Genomic DNA, 20629 nt, shown 5'->3' on the forward strand with positions numbered 1-20629 from the left:
TTGTATGGGTATTCATTTTATGATTTTTTTAAATTTGCACTAATGTTTATTTTAATTATTGAAATGTATGATATGACATTTTATTTATTAGTAGTATATTTTTACATATAATTTTTCTTGAAACTGTTTAATCTGACTACTTCTAGATTTATTTTTTATTCCAAATTTTTTTCATTGTTTGTATTTTTATACGAAACGTTGATTTTACTACAGAATTAATGAGTTTTGTTTATTAACAAAATTAATAATATATGTTTAAAATTGGTATTTTTCAATGGTTTTTAAGTTTTTAAGTTTCTTTTTAGTTTTTAAAATCTGTCAAACGATATAATTAAACAAATCATACAACACAATTTTTAAAGCTTTTAATTTGGGATTTAATGGTCTTACATTTATTACATTTCACCAAATACCAAGGACATATTATATTTCGAATATAGATTTATTGGTTGTAAATGTACGGTAATTATATATACATTTCAAATACACTTGTACAAAATCGTATACCTGTAATTTTAATTAATGACAGCGAAAAGCTTATATCACTGGTTCAAAACACTTAACTTTATATAGCGTAATAAATAAAAATTGAAATGCTTCTTCTATAATACCGTTTGTATATTAGTGTTGTTATCAAAAAAAAAAAAAAAGAAAAAAGAAAAATGGAAATAATATCTTGCAATTTGTTATTTGTATGTATTCAATATAATTTCATACATTTCCTAAAGTTATATCACATCCAGTGAATACGTGAAAAAATAGTATGTTATTCTTAACATATTTTGAGCATTTAAATTTTAAATTTGTTGGCTTTATTACAAAATTGTTTGACTTTCCTTTTTTGCATTACAAAGTAAATGTTGAAACAAATATGTCAGATAGTTATCATCGTATATTATAGTAGTACCAAAGAATCGATATTATCGCCAAACATTACAATTAATATTTGTTATTTAAAGTGTATTATGAACATTTTTAGTGTCATAATTTTCAACTTTTGAGTCGTGTCAAAAAAAAATGGACTTTGTATAAACATATCTATTTTTCCTTACTTTGTATTTTCTTACTTTGAAAAGTAAAAGGAAATTATCCTAACCTAATTTTTATCCCTAAAGCTCAAACTAGATTGAATTTACTATAGTTACTAAAAATCACTCTCTTAATGTTGAAAATCGAAGCAATTTTACTGTTCCAAAGTATGATAACCAAAAAAAAAAAAAAACGCATTGTAAAATCGATACATTTATCTCTCCGCTCGAAATCTAAAATATTATTATGTTAATGATAATATTAAATTTTTTGAGAGTACCAACTCAAAAATAATTGTATTCACCAAGAGGTCAAAGTTGTTTTAGTGTTAGTTGAAACACGATAATCGTAACAAATTATAAATTATGAAACATAAAATTGCAAAGCCAGTGAAGTAGCATCGTATGTTGCGATAAAACGAAAATATTGGTTATTTTTTAATAAAATTATATATTATATTGTTTATACAACTATTTAATAACTTAAACTGTTTTTAAGTAAGATTGAAAAGTCAAAACAATACCATAAACATATACATTTTTTTCTGCATTTTCTAATATTTGTGAATGAAACCTTTTTAATTATATAAAAATATAATAATGTTCAGTAATTGAAAGAAAAGTGTTAATAATTTTTCTTCAAATAGTATTGTAAAATTATCTATTTTTAATTTTTGTTGTATTAAAATAGTTCGCATTTATTTCAAACGATTTTAAGTATGTTTATATTTATTATCAAAATATCAAAACAATTTAGTAATTAAATGAATTTGGTAATATAGGATACTTGAGTGAAAATATATTACGAATATGATTAATGGTTATCGATAAGTGAGTATAACAATTATTAAATAAGATATTAACCTATAAGATGACTATGGAAAAGAAATATTAAAATATTTTTTCTGTGTATATTGAATTAATGTTGAAAATATTTTATCATACGGTTTTGTCTTTTATGCAGAACTACCCCCCCACTTACCCATACTTGTCATGCTTCAAGGACAAACCGTTGGTATTGTTGAATATCATCAACGCGTTCTTGTGGTTCGGAATTAAATTTGTCGTAACTGTATGTGTTGTCTCACAACACACGACGTACCAAAATATATACATTAAATTGTTACAGTTTTATTTGATTAGCTATCACTTAATAAATTTATATTTTATGAAACTTAAATGTAAAAATATTAACTGTATTCTTCCGTAGGTTCTTTTACAGTATTTTAAATTTTAATAGAGTTATGAGCATTTTTAATTATTACTATTTTATACATACTTATAACTCGTTTAAAAATGAAAATATCGTAAAAATTCAACAAGAGAACACAATTAATAGTGTTCTTACTTTTATTAAGAACTTTTCTGTTCGATATTAAGATTTGGTAAGAACATAAAATTGGAACTGCTGAATGCCATTTTGATATGTCGTCCGTTCGTAAGACGGAGACCACTCATACACACCTACGAGTATGACGTCCTCTTAAAACACCGATATCGCACCATACTTGAAAAGATTAGATAAGAGAAGCCACTACACACGGCGACGAAACAACAATCGGGCGACGATGGTTTGTGTTCATATTCGTTCAGGCCGTGGCCAAGTCGTATCCGGAGTTTCCCTGCACAATATTGGTTACTGTCGTCATTACGCGTGTTACGCAAAATCCGTCATAAACATTGTTGTGGCCGGTAATCATGTTCAAACTTGCCGGGATCCTATCAGCGGCGCTGCTGTGCGCCCTGGTTCGTGGGCAAGGGGACCCTGTTGCCGAGAAGATGGACGTGTTCCGGTTGCCAGAAAATACGAGTCCCGTTTCGTACGATTTGTGGTTCGCTCCAAATTTGAGTGACTGGACGGTCACGGGCGTTTCTAAAATAACGGTAAAAGTGGAAAACAACATCCAGTCAATAACGTTAAACCTCAAAGATCTAAACGTGACTGACGTGTCGGCTATGGACATAACAAGATCGGACTTCATCAGGAGCATAATAGTCAAAGACAAAGTGGAATTAACTAAAAACGAACAGTTTGAAATTCAATTTGATAATACAGTGTTCAAGAATAGAATTTTACTCTTGACTATTAAATACAAGGCACAGATTCGGGATGACATGACTGGTCTATATAAGAGCTCGTACATTGAAGACGGAGTGACCAAGTGAGCACCTTCAAATATTTCCTTCGTTGTTATTTGTATATTAAAGGCTCAAATTAGTTGATTTTTAAGAGGAGAAACCTTTTGAGTCATTCAAAAACGAACTCTAAAGTGCAATCTTTTTTTTTTTGACTTACGACTATACTCAGTCTGTCTGCCAACAGGTGGTTGGCCGTGACGCAATTTGAACCGACGTACGCGAGGAGAGCGTTCCCGTGCTTCGATGAACCCAAATACAAGGTCCCATTCAACATATCGGTGGTGGTACAAAAGAATTTGACAGCATTGTCAAATATGCCGATCCTGAAAACCGAGATTGGGTAAGGAGCCTTTTAATGTATGTCAAATGCGTATTTCATATATAATATTACAATGTATAAATGACAAATGAAATTAATACATTAACTCATACTAAATTCAAGACGCATTTAATGTTTTGAGTTACAATTGAGATTAAAATTGGCTTTTTTAAAAGAACGTATCATAAATTTAAAATGATCATATTAGTTGAGTTTACGTATTTTAGTTATTTTTCGATTTTTTTTTAATACACCAACAAAAAATATCCTTAGACGACTATCATTCTGTAGGTGAAAATTTAAATATTAATATATTATTTATAACCGTTAATGAATTATTCAATAGAAATATTTTAAATACATTTTATTGCTAAAATATGTATTTATTTCGATATTTTTAGAATTATTAGTTTTGTTGAAAATAATCACTTAAGCACATACTTGAAAAATTAGTACATCATATACGTGTGCATACTATAATATTATATTGTGGTTATAATTATTTATCATACTATACGGGACACTTAATTATTAGTTATTTGCAAGATGGGTAGAGGCCATATTGAAATGCAAAAGATACTTATGTGGTTTGCTCTAAAACCGGTGTGTTTTTCAAGTACACTATGAGTAATATATATATATATATATATATATGATTATGTATTGAACGAATATTATCTAACGAGTGCTTATAAACTTATAATAATAATGCGATATTTAATTATTGTCGATTAATATTTTGTGTTTAGCTGAATTTATTATTTTCATAAGGATTGATGTACTATTATATTACTTACATAAATGATTATGTTGCAGCTAAGACACATTGAGAATAAAAATAGACATTTAGTACCACCCCTTTAAGCAAACAGAAAAAAATAACGAACTGTATAATCTAATACAATTTAATGCACTTATTACGTATTATTGTAGATTATAATAATTATATAATAATTTATAATTTACTAACTTACTATAAAATTTAAAACCATAAAGTTTTATGACCTCTATGGTTTAATTTTATACCTCACGTACAGAGCAGTCATGATACTTATACTTAAAACATAATATTATTGAATATTTTCTTTCTCTATACGCATGTGCCCAGCGATAGCAAATGTTGGATTATAACATAAATGTTACGTACTTCCAAACAATACGTTTCAAATTTTTATCCATTTTTAATGATTTTTAAAATTGTAAAGTATATACGGGTTATAGGTAAATATTTAATTTTAAAAGGAAAATTGTGATATTGAAATATAAATGTATGTTCATAGTTTATGATTGTTGGACACAGGAAGTTTCATTTAGTGAGTTAATTGTTCGAAAAGTTTAAGATAATTTTTAAAAACGTGTGATTACCAAATAATAAAAAAAAAGTCACTTTTTCCACTTAATAATAAAAAATAATCAGTATATTTACTATATAATATGACAGAGGTGGCGAACCTACAGCACGCGTGTTAAAGGTGGCGCGTTGCTCAAATTTCAATAGTACAAAAAAAATTTAAATTATTAAAAATTATGCTATTTATAAAATTTTGGTACTAATAAATTCAAAGAAACACATTATATATATTTAAAATAATATAATTACAAAACATGTGTAATTAATAAAATAATATGATAAACCTGTAACTTTTTATTAATCGTTAGAAAATATAATTTTTGTTGGGCACGTGAAAATGTTTGAGACCTTGATTTGGTACTTTATCCAAAAAAGGTTCGCCACCTCTGGTATATGATATATATTTAGTTAAGAAGTTAATTTTTAAATTATAATGATTTGGTAGTGGTTGGTTAAAGATTCCCCGTAACACTTACACACAAACCTCTAAACATGTAATTGCGCCATTGATTACATCTAGAGTGAGTTCAGAAAAAAAAAAACGTTTTCACGTTATAATTGCCAATCGAATATATTAATGAACATTGATACTCATTGTCGTTCATTGAAACAAGGTATACATTAGATTGAGTATAATGATTTTAATTAACACTCTTGATAAAGATATTCTTTTATGTAACTCATTATTTTACGTAATATTATTAAACACTATAACTAGCAATTAATTGTATACAAACATGTGTGCACAAACAAATTGACTTTTAAAATCTTCATACTGTCGTAAGAATTGGGTCAAATAATTTTTAGGTACTCAAAATGTTATATCTGCAACACTTTTTTGATAAATATAGTGGCACTAGTTTATTATCAGGATTTTATTACATAAATCAGTATTGAGTGTCGTAAAATATTACTGAATAATACCGACAATTGTGAATTTAAGTTATTATTAAAGTATTGTAATTTTAATACGATTTACGTTGTTTGGTTAACCTTAAAAGTTAAATAGCTTTTTTATGTAACATAACAAAAATTTAAATTGAAAAAATATTACGTTGTATTTGCATGTAATATTTGTACTTATACTTATCTGTTAGGAGATTTAGTTGAAAACTATAATATTGCTATAATAATATACGAATGTGTATAAAAATATGTTTTGTTGGATAAGATAACATATTTGAAGTAATACTGTAAGCAGTAAATGTTTTTTAATTTAATTGTAGTTGTTTTTATAAAAAATTAAATTACGATTATTTGAATTTAGTCCAGACAACAACACGGTTTACTTCAGTGAAACTCCGCCGATGTCTACTTACTTGGCGGCTATTTACGTGGGTGAATTCGTGCCAGACAAAAATAATTCAAAAATAACAGTTTACACACATAAGGGAATGAAAGAGCAAACTGAATATATAGCAACCGAAGCCCCAAAACACCTCAAAGTACTGGAGGAATACACGGCCATCGATTACATGCTTCCCAAAATGGATCTGTTAGCGATTCCCGATTTCAAGGCCGGAGCGATGGAAAATTGGGGACTTAACACTTACCGGTAAAATGCAGTTAAATCGAAAACGACGAAGGCGCTTATCAGTTCGTCCCGTTATCGTTGAATAAATTTTAACTGTGTCGTGTTTTTACACAGAGAGAGCTGTCTGCTGCTGTCAAACGATTCGAAAACAAAAATGAAAATCCGGGCGTCAGAAGTTGTGCAACACGAGTTCACCCATCAATGGTTCGGTAACCTGGTCACTTGCAAATGGTGGGACTATTTGTGGCTGAACGAGGGTTTCGCACGATACTTCCAATATTTAGCCACCGGCATGGTAATTTAAAATAATTAATATATGGTTCATAATTCCGTTCGTTTGGTTTGTGTTTTAAAATGAAATGTTTAAATACCGTTGGACATTATTATTGGTATAGGTGAGGACCAGTTGGTCGATGGAAGAACTGTTCGTAGTCGAAGCGTTTCAGAGTTCATTAGCATACGACCAGACACCCAGACATCCAATAACCGCGTCTGTAAACACTCCCGAAGAGATCGAAAACGTATTTGATACCATATCGTATAGTAAGGCGGCGTCGGTACTGAGAATGTTGAAGTACTTGGTGACTGAAGATCTATTTAAATTATCCCTTCAACGTTATTTGATAGATTTCAGGTGAATATTGTATACGGTTAAACGTCAGCGGTCACTTTTTGGATAACAAAAAATGTCGTTTCGCATTTTATTGTATACATTTACATAATTAACTGCATTGTTTGAAAAAAAATAATAATTTTTGAATTATATTTATAGTCAAAACGCAGCAGAGCCTGTAGATCTGTTTACGTCATTCGACAATGTTTTAGCTGATCATGAATATGAAATTGCAAATGGTTTGTTAGTCAATGAATTCATGTCAAATTGGACGTTACAATCGGGATATCCGGTTCTGAATATCACGAGAAATGCAACTTCAAATAAATTTTTAGTGACTCAAGTAATAAAATAAAAATCAATATACTATTTCATAATTTTAAAATGAGTTTGAATCATAGATTGTAATTCAATAACACAGTAATAATATGTTTTGTACATACAAGACTACCCCGTAAATATTATAACTCCATAATATCGTATTCATACGTAGAAAAGTTTTGTATTTGTATTTATTTATTTTATTTTATATAGAGCCAATTTTACGTTAACAAGACCAGTGGAATCATTAACGAAACTGCGGCATGGCATATTGGTCTCACGTACACAACCAATTCGAGCAAAAATTTCAGTTACGTTCAACCGTCCGTTTGGACTAACAAAACATCGGCGTCGACCGTCATACCAGCCCCCAGAGATATAGATTGGTACATATTCAACATACAATCAATCGGTAAGTGTTGCGATGTGACACGTTCAGAACCGAATAATAATTGATATTAAAGCGACCTGTCTGTCGATCAGGCTTGTACAGGGTAAACTACGATGTCGACAACTGGATGGCGCTGATAAAACAGCTGAACCAAATGCCCAACGATATACACGTACTCAATCGCGCTCAGCTAATAGACGACGCGTTCAATTTGGCGAGGTCTGGTCAATTAGACTATTCAGTTGCGTTGCACTTGTCCAAATATCTGAAGAATGAAAACAACACTACGCCGTGGTATTCGGCGATGAACGGTTTCGCGTACTTGTTAGAGCGCATGCCCCGCAGTGACAATGGATACGCAGACTTTAAGGTACGCACATATTATATTTTTATCCGCTCGATAAATTGCAGACTTCGTGCAATGATAACGGATTAGTAGTAAATAGTCGTAAAGTAATAATAATAATAATTTTGGATGTTTCGCGTTCAGTCTCACGTCAGTAGCTTGGCCGGGAACATATACAGTATGTTAGAAAACCTCGTGTCGAATAATAATACCGAGTATAAAGTGCTGAGTGCTTGGGAAACGTTCTCCAAGTGGGCGTGCGGGTTGGAGAACAAATACTGTACGAAGAAGGCACAGGAATACTTCAACAAATGGCAAGCAGGAGAGAAGTCAGTAACTATCCTTTATTATACTAGCACTTTGATCATCCGAATACCTAACTTAAATTATTGTACCGTACAGAATACCTGCCGATATCAAGGACGCGGCGTTCTGTGTCGGAGTGAAGAACAGCAACGGTTCATTGGTATTTAACAACATGTTTACGTTGTACAGAAACACAAAGTCAATCTCGGAAAAATCTTCCGCTGGGTTCGCTTTGGGATGTTCTACTAACAGGACACAATTATCTGAGTACGTTATTTACTTATTGCCGTCAATATTATTACCTTTGGGTGACAAAAAGAGTAACGCTTTAAGCCATCTGTCTCAATATAGTGCTCCCTTTTGTATAAATAACTCTGAGTGACGTTTTACAATGATTTGTTACATCTATAATACACACGTATTACGTGTCAAATTTACTTTTAGACAACTTTGATACGTCTGACTGTGCATTCGTTGTCAATATTTGATTTTATAGAACAATATTTAACGTACATTATAATGAAAAATGAGTATAGTATACTTGGTGTTAATTATTCATACATTTTTTCACTTTTAAAATTACAAATATATTATAATATTATTCTTATATTATTATTATTATTATTATTTTTATATTTATTAAATATATAATAATATATTAACTACATTTACAGTTTTTATATCGGAGTATCAATCATAAATCGAGTTAGTTATACGAGTTAACTTTAATTGTGTTCCGTATCATCATTATAACATTATCAATTATTGAATCCTTCCTTATATCTGCGTAAGTAGTTAATTCTGAGTGATTATATTTGATTTCAGGTTTATAAATCATATTCTAGACGGACCCGAAGGACCGATCAAGGAAAACGACATTAAATCTGTCGTGTCTTCAATATCAACGACTCCGCTGGGCCTTGACGTGTTATACGAATTTCTGTCAACCAACATAAACAAAACTTTGGATCAGCTGTCCAGTGGCGAAGAAATTGTTACATATATTTATTCCATCCTTGCTTCCAAGATAACAAACAATACTGAGATCGAAAAAGTGAGTTTTGAAAATCATAGTAAAACCGTATAAGATAAACACAAGCACTGAAATATCATGCACCACAAACTGGTTTGTATTAATAACAGACAAACTTGTCAATATTATATTATTATTAAAGAGAAATCTATATATGTATATTTGGATATATATAATGAGTGGGTTTTACACAGATTTAATATAAATAGCCTGATTGCTATTAAAAAAACTTAGTTGTATTATGGTGTTATGTCTTATATATCTGTCCTGAATTATTTAGTTTTATTTAATGTTCACTTTTTAAGTATCTTGGTGACAGCCCGCCCTACACTGTGGTTTTGGTAATAGGTCTGTGGACGTGACAAAATATTGATTAATAAGCAATTAAAATTCTAAGTAGTTAGGTATCTAGGTATTTATTTTTTTAATAGTTTGGCATATATTGTAACACAGTTAAATACAAAATAGGTATACTAAATTAATAAATTAAATAGAAAACAGTTAAATTAATTATCTTGATATGTGAGATGCGACTTATCTATGTTATACTTATACCAGCCCTGAATTAGTAGTTATGCATAAAATATAGATATCATAATTATAATCCGAGACTATACAAATCTGTTAATTATTTAATTATACTTTTAGATAAAAAATTTGAAAAACAATTCAACACTTCGAAATTCCATAAAATCGTCGTTTGAAGAATCATATAAAAAGGTCGACCATAATTTAGCATGGTTTGATAGTTATTCTGTTGGAATTAACCAATGGTCGGTGCAATATGGAGAGAAAGAAAAAGAAGAAAAGGAAACCTCCACATCAAAACCCACGACGTTCGCTCCAGCTGGTACTACTATTTCTCCTGTAACGGGTCAACAATCAACTACTACTTCAAAACCTTCCAGTGCAACTTCGAATACGTACAGCAGTCTCGTGATTTTACAACTAACAGTATTAACAATATTGATCAAAACTTTAATTTTGTAAAATTGAATGATAAGATTCTAATTTACAATTTACTTGTATTAATATTGTATTCCAAATCATAATCGTTATATTTATAATGATTATAATAACTTTTTAAATATGACGTCATAATGAACATATGTTCGGTCACTAAGATTTTATTCAATAAATGTGATAGCCGATAAATATTAACTTATGAAGTCTTAAAACGTTTTCATATATTATTGAATTTTACTATACTTACTTAATGTCATTTTCAAAATATTTAAATTGATTTTAAGCTATTGTCTATTTATAATTGATATTGTGTATCATTAATAGTAAAATATATTACTATAGTATTGTTTATAGTAATATAATAATATATATGATCATATACAATTAATAAAGACTGACAGCCGTCTCCGCTCAGGATTGTTTTTTCGTATTTAATGATTTACCATTCAATCCAATGTTTAACATACATTACTGCAGTAATATTGTTGTTCAATGTCTTTATTTGATTAGGTACATATAGTAATCAATATAAGATAAAATTATCATCTGTGTTTGACCATCCAAGATTTTAATTTATTATAATTTTTATATTCAATATGTATTTTCAACTAAAAAACATTACGATTAAGAATGGTTTGTGTCATGTATAGTATAAACTCTTACACAGTTCAATTGAAAAAAAAATCGTGGAGTATACTTGAAACTAGACATGATATTATTTTTAAAAGCTATAAAATGGATTTAGTTGATAGAGATGGAAGATAAATACGCAGTTGAAGAATGACAAAAACGGTATTCGTCTCGTGTTTGATAGAAAGTCTTTCAGTTATTATGGATATCTATAACGGACTGACCATGACTATAAAGGTAATTTTATGTTACATGACACAATAATATTATACGTAAAATATTATTAATGGTCGGCTGTTCTGGTGTAAATCACCCCATTTCTGAATAATGATTACTTATAATTAATATAATATATATTTAAGGATAAAATTAAAATAAATAATTTACAATAAATATTTATTATTTATATTTCCATAAAATTAATTCTGTTTTTTCAAATCAAAATTCACTGTTGGTGATGTTAAATTGGCTAGGCAAATTTATTGAAAAATATCAATTCATTTCAAAAATATTTTTTTTTTTTTTTAACGGTGTATGTACTATATAAAGCAAAAACATTTTAAACAACGTGCCTATAATATCGAAGACACAATAAATTTTATTCGACAGCAATTTTTCAAAACTATGGGTATTAATTTTAGTTTTATGATATTTAAAATAATTTCAATTTAATTAAAATATACCTATCCAATAGAATATTATAACACAAAGAATTCATTTTATAATTTAAAATATTAATAAATGGTATTGATAATATTAGTTATTTTTTTATAAAGCCTTTTTAAAATTAATATTACAATATTAATCTAATTAATACTCAATATTATGATTTTTAATCTGTGTAAAGCAATTTAAATTTTTGAATATCGTACTTACATCATGGTGGTGAAGTTATGAAAAAAAAAAAGCGTTAAAAATAGTAACCTTGTCCATGAAATACAATATAAATTTAAATTAAATAACCATAGTTAATATTTTTTTTCAATTTTATTGGTTTTATAAGCAACTAGTGTTTTGTATTTAAAGTTTTAATTTTTATATTTTTATACGTATTTTATAAAACATGAATAGATCATAAAGATTCCATGAAATCACAAAATCTATGGCTTAGTAACTATTTTATTAATTGAAATATAAATTAGGGTAAAATAAAACGAACATTGCCTATTTAATGAAATATTAAATTTGATTATTGAAGATAACTAGAGATTATTTTTTTGTAGAAAAATATTTAACTTGTTATATTTGCGACAACGTTTTAAGTACGATTTAGATAGAAAAATTCATATGAGTGTCTTTTCTATGAAATGAAAATCGGATTAGTGGATAGAGTTACAGCTGAGTATTACAAAAAAACGGTTCATTGACGTACTGATTATGTCACATTGACATGTATAAATAGCGCCTAGTAAGCTGTCAAATTCAAATTGTGTTTTCCTTTGAGTGGTGTGCATTGTGCATGTTATATTTTGTTACATTGTCAAGTATATTATAGTGTATATTTTTTGTGCCAAAAAATAAAACTAAATACATTCATTTAACACATTTTTTTGAATAATATCCATTCATAATTGATTTTATTTAGTGTTAGTTAAAAATACTTAAATGTATGTACATCGCAGTAATAAAATAATAATCACACGGCGTCATGTGTAGGCTAAGTAGGTACACCACAGTCGTGTGGCCGGATTCCCAGTACCTTGCATAATATTGTGTAGTTACAATAATACGTAACGTTATCAATGTTATAATATTCAATATTATGATTAGACGCCACTGTGGATGGGCACTGGATACGTAAGTCAACTTTTCTGTATTTTATAAGTTGATGGTTTGTCAAATTACAAAATGTATGCTTTGAACGTCTAAATATAAGTTAAATAAAATTAATATAATACTATATTATATATTTTAGTAATTTTTGCAATTGAATAGATTATTGGTAATGAAATAATTACAACATTTTTGAAGATCGAATATTGTTTAAATTAGGTTAATAGTTATACAGTTATTTATAAAATACATTTATTAAAATATTTAAAATATAATATGTATTCAGCATTTATAATTTATGATGGAATTTATCATTAAAACATAATATTTATAATAACTATTACTAGCTTATAACTTCTTTTGGCCAAGCTTCTAGTCTTTATAAATGTTCCAAAAACTAATAAATTAAGATCGTACAAGGGGATTTGTAGTAAATCAATACTTTCAAAAGCAGCTGTATTCCTGATTTATATAGTGTGCATTAAAAAAATGTCCTTGTGTATTCATCAAATTCTAAAGACATTTTTTTTCTGTTGTTTTATTAAAAAAAAAAATGATTGGTGTTTATATCTATAATTTAGAGATTTTCAGAATTATCCCGTATTCCTTAAAAGTTCAAAAATAATTGCCATTAAAATGATCAGATAAGATATACATATTGGCTATTATAAATAAAAACTTTGTAAACCTGTTGGATGATAAAATTAAATCAAGCTGTAACTTCAAGTTAATTATATTATTATTTATCAGTAACCGTGATTAGTTAATTTATGTTCATTGTTGTCATTTTAGAATTATTGAATTGTCAATTTATTAAAATTTAAATGATACCATTGAAATAAGGATGGTATATGTTTGACAGCGTATGATAAAAAAAATATTTAAATTATAATATATTTTTGAGTAACATAGAAAATAAGAATTGTAATATGTTTAAAAGCATATGAGGAAAAAATGTTTTTATGATATTATTAAGTATTGTAATAAATTTTTTTCGTAGTAGACTATCATCTGTCCCCATAAAAATAGCTTTAAGCTTGTTTTTGGATACGGTAGGAGATGTACAAAATACTTATACGAAAATAATATATTCATAATTGAATTTGTAATAATAATATATTTATATTGTAAACTTTTATTTTTATTATTTTTTAATATATTAATTGAAATTATTTAATTCTTATACAATTAATTTATACGACCATAAAAAAAAAAAAAAACTTTACTGTTTATGTATTTCAATTAGGCAATATAATATTAATTATTGTTGGTTCTTCTCGATGTATCGTGATTTTAATATAAGTTAAAAGATAGTAATCTTAAAATAAAATATAGGCAGCGTGTGTACGTATTTAAAATTGTATACGTTTGATCGAATTCGGGTATTTTTTTAGTGCATTTATGTACAACTATTTTACGCGAAGGCTACACACAGGGGCATGAAATCTTAGCAAACTGGATTTAACATAGAAGAATATAATAATAATTTTTCTAAGCGTTTACACAATAAGATTCAGTGCACTTAACAACGATTATATCGCGACTTTTTGAAACTAAAAAAAAAAAAAAATAAAAAAAACAATTAATTATTTAAAAAATGTAATAATCCATTCTGTCGTTGGGAAAGAAAAATAGTCGACAATGCAGGACACGATGCTGTTATTATTTATTATTGTTGTCACGAAACGTGAACAATATATTATTATAATATTTATGTATCATAACACAGTTAGTGCGCTGCAATATTGTAAAATGTATTTCATATTCGTTAAGGTGTTTAATTACACGATATTGCAAATATAACACTAACAGAGGTGGGTTTAAAACCATCGGCGGAATGGTGGTGGGAGGAGGGGCGACCATTTGTGAAACTCAAATTCCATTTGCATATATCGGAGAAAGTGCGACGGCGTATCCCTATATATATATATATATATATATATATACGCGTAATAATAATAATAATAATAATAATATTATGTATTATACACGTGTGCACGCGTTTCGTCGATATTTGATAAGCCGCTGCTATGTTATACGCATATATTACAGCGGTACACCGTACCAAACATTAACGGTGACGACGTCCCGTTTATGTTTATCCAACATAAACACATCGGTTATAATAATTGATGAGCCACTATAATAGGTGCTGCGAGTAAGTATTACGATCATTATCACTCACCTGGATAGCAAAACACGCGTCGACTAGGTGTAACAATAATATTATTAACACTATGATAAGTGCGTGACTTCAATTATTGCGATATCGAGCACTCGCATATACACAACGATATCGTAATTCGAGTGATATAAAACAATAAATATTAATGCGCACAGGAATTTAATTCGATTCGTGTGGTTGTTTTGGAGTGTGTAATTGGTGTTATTATTATCTCGTTTTTTTTTTTTTTTTTTTTTTTTTTAACAGGTACTATTCTAAAATGTGCCAATATTAAATAATAATTTCGTGATTGTTGTACTCACTGTTTTGTTGATTTTTGTGAGGTCGTCGATGTTTCCGGTCGGACGACGACAATACACGCGACCGCTGCGACGGACGGCGAAATAACAGTTTTGATAAATACTACGACAGATCCCGGTCCACCGTATATATTAGCATAGATAGGATTTTCGTCACGGTTCCCGCAATTTTATCGTCACAGACGCTCGTGTGCGTATAATATTATAATTATAAATTATATACTTACGCTCAAGTATTGTACCACTCCAGCGGGTGGACGAACGCGGTGGTTGTAACGCACTGCAGGACCGCTTTGACGCGGACGTGGTCGGCGACTGCGATGTACGGAGCCCTGGAAAAGCGAGAAATTTACCGCTACACCCTCGCTAGCCATCCGCGACGCAACCCCCCCCCCCCCCGGTGCGCCACGGTCACCCTCTACTGCCAACCGCCACCGCGCCATGAACCTATCTACCACGGCCGCACCTCATCACCACTCGTTTTGGTTTTCCGCCACTGCCACCGCCGCCGTCACTCCGCCAACCAACTGCTCCACAGACCACATCCTTTCCCGTACACACACACACACACACACACACACACACACACACACACACACTCACACACACACACTTACACACACACACACATCCACACGCAGATATAATACGCACGTGATCCGAATGTTTTTTGGGTCAAACCGATCTTTTAAGCCTATAGCAGAAGATAAATTGAGACGAGATTAGCTGTCATCTCTTATACTCTGCAGCGGTTTCGAAATTGTTTTATTATTATTTATTTATTATTATTATTTTTAAGAGAAACTACGGAGCAACGCAAATATTGAAAAGTTAAACTTCAGCTGTCTCGGTCCGCCCAATATATCCATCGCCGTCACCATCACCACCTTGATACCAAATATTAACTTGTCCGGAAAATCCTATACATCAAAAACTTTCATTTTCTTGCGTTCACCTTATCCTTCCGCCTCTGTTTTGGCTGTGAGCACTACATTTCCCGGAAATATTTGTTACGTGATATCATTTATTATTTAAATGTTGATCTTCCGTTAAAATTCTCCGTGGTGTTGTTTCCAAATATTATGAATTAAGTGTACAAAATATAACGTTGTAAAATAAAAAAAGTTTATCCGTTTGAGAAAATGTGCAATTTAAGATTTGGATGAGGGAAAAAAAACCATTTGTTACAATAATGTGGCTTTTTTTCGGAAAACACTTTGTATAGATAATAAAAAAACTTCACCATTTTTATGTAGTGTACGTAATACATTAAATTGGAAATTAGATCTAGATCGCATTCAAAACACTTCATAATAAAAAAAATAATTGTTATCTATTTTTATTTGTTACTTACTTAATCTTAATATTTTAGAAACGTATCATTATTATTTATTAATTTCAAAAAATATATTAATATTCAAAAATGTGTGGAAATATTAAAATATAAAAATTAGTAATACTTAGGAAACTAAGTTCATCTAGGTGCAGTAATTTTTTGGATGCATTGATTTAAACTGTAAAATAATAATTATATAACGCTATTCAGCAACAAGACCAAGTACCAAACACAATTTCTGTATCCTGTCCGATTTTATAATTTATGACTATAGAGAAATCCAATGGTTTTATACGATCATTACAGTGAAGGATAGTATTTGAGGATGGGTAGAGATACTCTATATTATGGTAATATGCATATTATTTTTTTAGGAGAAATATCATAAATATCTTTAGTTGGCAATTTTCAAAATATAGTAAAAGCAAAGGTTTTAGTAAAAAAAAAAATAAATAAACGAATTCTTTAAGATTTACTTTTTAAAGGATGTTACACGGAAATACATTGTAAAAAGTACTAATAATACATTACGACTCTTAAAATATAATACATTTTATGTTAAACTATTGTACTTGTAAATTATACATGTAAAGAGTACAATTATTTCAACAGCTTAATAATAAATAATAATGTTATAAATTTATATAATACTTATATTTTCATAAAAAAAATTACAAACTCATTGATATATTTTGAATAGCTTTGATACTGTTATTTATTTATATGTATTATTAACGGTATATAATATTTCTGACCCGCAAAAGTTATTTTATATTTAATATGACAAGAAAATATAACAAGATAAGAATATATTTATATAGGATCCTTAAAAATGTATTAAAAAGTTTGGATGTTATGCACAACTTAAAAGAAAAATTTAATACATCAAAAAAAATATTCTAATATTCTCAGAATAAATTACATAATTCTTAACATTATTTTAATTTAATCGTTAAAGTTAGTTGATTTTTTATGATAGTCATATTATAGGTATCTAAGTATCTACTAATGAAACTAAAAAGTATGACCATTACCACTTGTGATATGATGAAAACTGTTAGTTTAATTAATAATAGTGTATCTACTGATATTATTGTCTTAACTCTCAAGAGCAAATATTATATCTTTTTTTTTGCAGGATTATAGTTATATTTTAGATACCTGATTGTACCTAAAATCTATGACATTTATCTCAAGTAATAAATCTATAATTTTATATCCTCTAACAATATAATACTAGAAGTAGATGTAATAAATTATATATGTATGTTCTTTAAGGGGATTTGAAATAAAGAAAAATATTTTCTTAATTCTGGTTTAGTTGCTATCATTATTGGTTATTATACATGTTTTATCATATTTAAATAAATAACAAAGTGTTTTGTAATACAAATCAAAATTAAATTTTATTCACAGATATATATTTCCAAATTGTAAAATTGTTTACAAATCAAATTATATAATTTCGTTTATTTGTTTTACTATCCTCACTAGCTTTAATTATACTTTATTTTAAACTTGAAAATGTACATAATAATATACTATAATTTATTGACATTTTTGTACATTTTAAAATAGTATTTTTTTTTTTTTTTTTTTATTGTAATTATTTTAAAGATTTTGATTTTAGAGCTTTTAACTAACAAACATTTCCGACGTGACAAGTTTTATTTACGATTGTTTTTTTATATTGGTGGTATTTGCTATTTATCGAATTTTCAATTCACTAAAGCGTTAAATGTGATTTATTTGCCTAATTACTTTTTATGAACATAAAAATAGCTATTTTGTATTAGGCCTGTAACTTGTATAGGTAACATGTTTGAAAATGTTAAAAAAATATACCTACATGAATTTGAGTTGCATGGCTAATTAATTTGTAATTGTTTACTAAATTAACAGTTATTAAATTTCAAAGTTAATGTTATGGTTTCAATTTGTACTAATTAAAATCGTATTTTTTACATCTCAAAAGTTTTAAAATGACTATATAAACCATTTTATGTTTAAACACTTTTAAACAATTATAACATTTACAACATTATAAAATTTAAAGCACTAATTGTTATTTAATTATGATAATATTTGTTTCTCTAAATTTTCTCATATTTTTTTTTTTAACTAAATTTAGTATGAATATACGGGTTTACACTTTTATTCCTAAATAATATTTTTACATAATATTTCATTATTTCTATACTTAATAGTTTTATATGTAATGTGGTTCTATTGAATTTTTATAATAATGTCGAATTGTTGTTAATTAAGTACATGCGTTGTATGCTTAAAAGTGTATAGAGTTATTTATACATTTTTTTTTTCATTTAATAATGTTAAGGTTTAACATTTCATCGTATATTATATTTTATTCAAATTTTTAAATTGATTGCTTATCAAAACTTTTTAAATGATTGTGTAGTAAAATTTTTAGTATTAAGTTCTGTACAACTTAAAAATCAAAAGTTAAACTATCTAGTTGTTTGATATTGCAGTTTAATAATAATTGGAAAACTTATTTTATGCAAAGTAGTGAAGTAGTTTTGAATATATTATTGTTTTTGGCACTTTTATATTGTGATAAATAGATAAATCGCATGCAATTTTTTTTTTAGCAACATTCTAATAATCTGTTTACCTGTATCGATCCGCCTGATTTAAATATTCAAACAAATAGTATTATATAAATACGAAAAACAAAACATCTCTATATCAGCCATAAAATTGAATTTACTTAGAATCATTAATAACATTAGAGTGCATAATATATAATAGCAAGAATAGTGAGTAATTAATTAACGGCATCTCATATAAACTCGGTGATAGGTATACTATCTTTATATACCCTTAAAAGTAACATGACCTGGTATTGTAAAGAGAAATTAATCTTACATTTCACTAGTAGATGCGCCATTAAAGGCGTATTCTGATAAAGTATGTGCCGAACGTCCAAAATATTATTTTATAAAATTAAATTATAAATCTCACATTTATACTGCTGGGATGTTATTTATTATATAAGCATATATTTTTTTCAATATCGTGATTAATTTATTTCAAAAATTATTAATAGTTATATGATGCATATGAACAATAAAACATAATTAATTATACACAGACACATTGAAAATGAATACCAATATTGGTTTTGCATCTTATTCCAATGTAAAAAATATATTTACTACGTAGGTATATTATTTAATGAATGCTTGTATAATTAAGTATAATTATTTTAATTATATAGTATGTAGTACTATTTTGTTTTAATACTGAATTTTTAATATACTACACACAATTTCTCTATATCATATACTTAATTATTAATCGATTTACCTATTCAGTTGCAGTAATATAATATGTATACTCTATAGTCAGTAAAACATAATATTATCACTAAACACCATGTTGATTCATCTTGTAACTGAATAAAATGGTTCATAATAATAAAAGAAATGTAGACAATAAATAAACTCCGACAAATCAAAACAAATTTGCCATTTAATATCACACTTCCTACAACTTGAAAACGAGATAAAACAATATTTTAAAAAACAAGGATAGTTTGCTCAAATATTACCTTTTATTCTTTTAAAAATCAGTGTAGTTAAAAAAGAAACCAACATTTACTGTGAATATTAAAATACATCATAATATTCATTTTGAAACTCCTTATATGAATGAAGATATAAATTGGAAGCAACATAATGGGATTTTTTTCAAATTTAGCTAATTTAGGTATATTGTACAAAAAAGTCGAATTTCCAATTTTTTTTTTTCTATTATACATGTATAAATTACTGCATTTATTCAAATATTAAAAATATAAATACAATACAATTAATTTATTCCTTGAAGCTAACCCACATAACATATAAACTTAATGAACCTTTAATAAATGTAGAATTCTGAACGTTGATCATTGAATACATGTTTAATTATTGATTGGATTAATGCGTCATTATAAAATATGTTCTAGATCTTTTATGTTTAGAAAAATTTTTTTTATTAGCTCTTGTTGTATTTCCAGATTTTATACTTGATGAATTTATCAAAAAAAAAAGG

General features: G+C 27.8%; 2 protein-coding genes across 4 annotated transcripts in view; one reads left to right on the top strand and one right to left on the bottom strand.

The window, feature by feature from the left end:
• The window catches only part of LOC113559339 (ly6/PLAUR domain-containing protein 6B-like), a 61595-nt gene extending 46057 nt beyond the window's left edge, over positions 1-15538 (bottom strand). For 2 of the 3 annotated variants that reach the window (XM_026965039.1, XM_026965038.1), the window contains exon 1: positions 15238-15538. The gene's annotated coding sequence lies outside the window, so the exon portion shown is untranslated. Of the gene's footprint in view, positions 1-2010; positions 2194-15237 lie in introns of those variants that run through there. The other variant, XM_026965040.1, reaches the window with a different exon arrangement.
• On the top strand, positions 2727-10559 carry LOC113559338 (aminopeptidase N-like). Its single transcript, XM_026965037.1, has 12 exons — positions 2727-3190; positions 3352-3507; positions 6105-6392; positions 6486-6666; positions 6767-7005; positions 7144-7327; positions 7519-7717; positions 7789-8066; positions 8187-8371; positions 8445-8615; positions 9174-9402; positions 10030-10559. The coding sequence occupies exons 1-12, from the start codon at positions 2727-2729 to the stop codon at positions 10369-10371; spliced, it is 2916 nt and encodes a 971-aa protein (XP_026820838.1). The 3' UTR covers positions 10372-10559.
• Positions 15539-20629: the final 5091 nt, after the last annotated feature.

Source organism: Rhopalosiphum maidis, chromosome 4 (assembly GCF_003676215.2).
Source record: "Rhopalosiphum maidis isolate BTI-1 chromosome 4, ASM367621v3, whole genome shotgun sequence".
NCBI classification, from domain to species: Eukaryota; Metazoa; Arthropoda; class Insecta; order Hemiptera; family Aphididae; genus Rhopalosiphum; species Rhopalosiphum maidis.

Bases quoted from the DNA above. Each gene is read 5' to 3' on its own strand.
- LOC113559338 (XM_026965037.1), top strand. From the start codon at position 2,727: ATGTTCAAACTTGCCGGGATCCTATCAGCGGCGCTGCTGTGCGCCCTG. The intron at 7,328-7,518 runs GTAATAAAATAA...TATTTTATATAG, and splicing joins ATAAATTTTTAGTGACTCAA to AGCCAATTTTACGTTAACAA. The intron at 8,067-8,186 runs GTACGCACATAT...TTTCGCGTTCAG, and splicing joins ATGGATACGCAGACTTTAAG to TCTCACGTCAGTAGCTTGGC.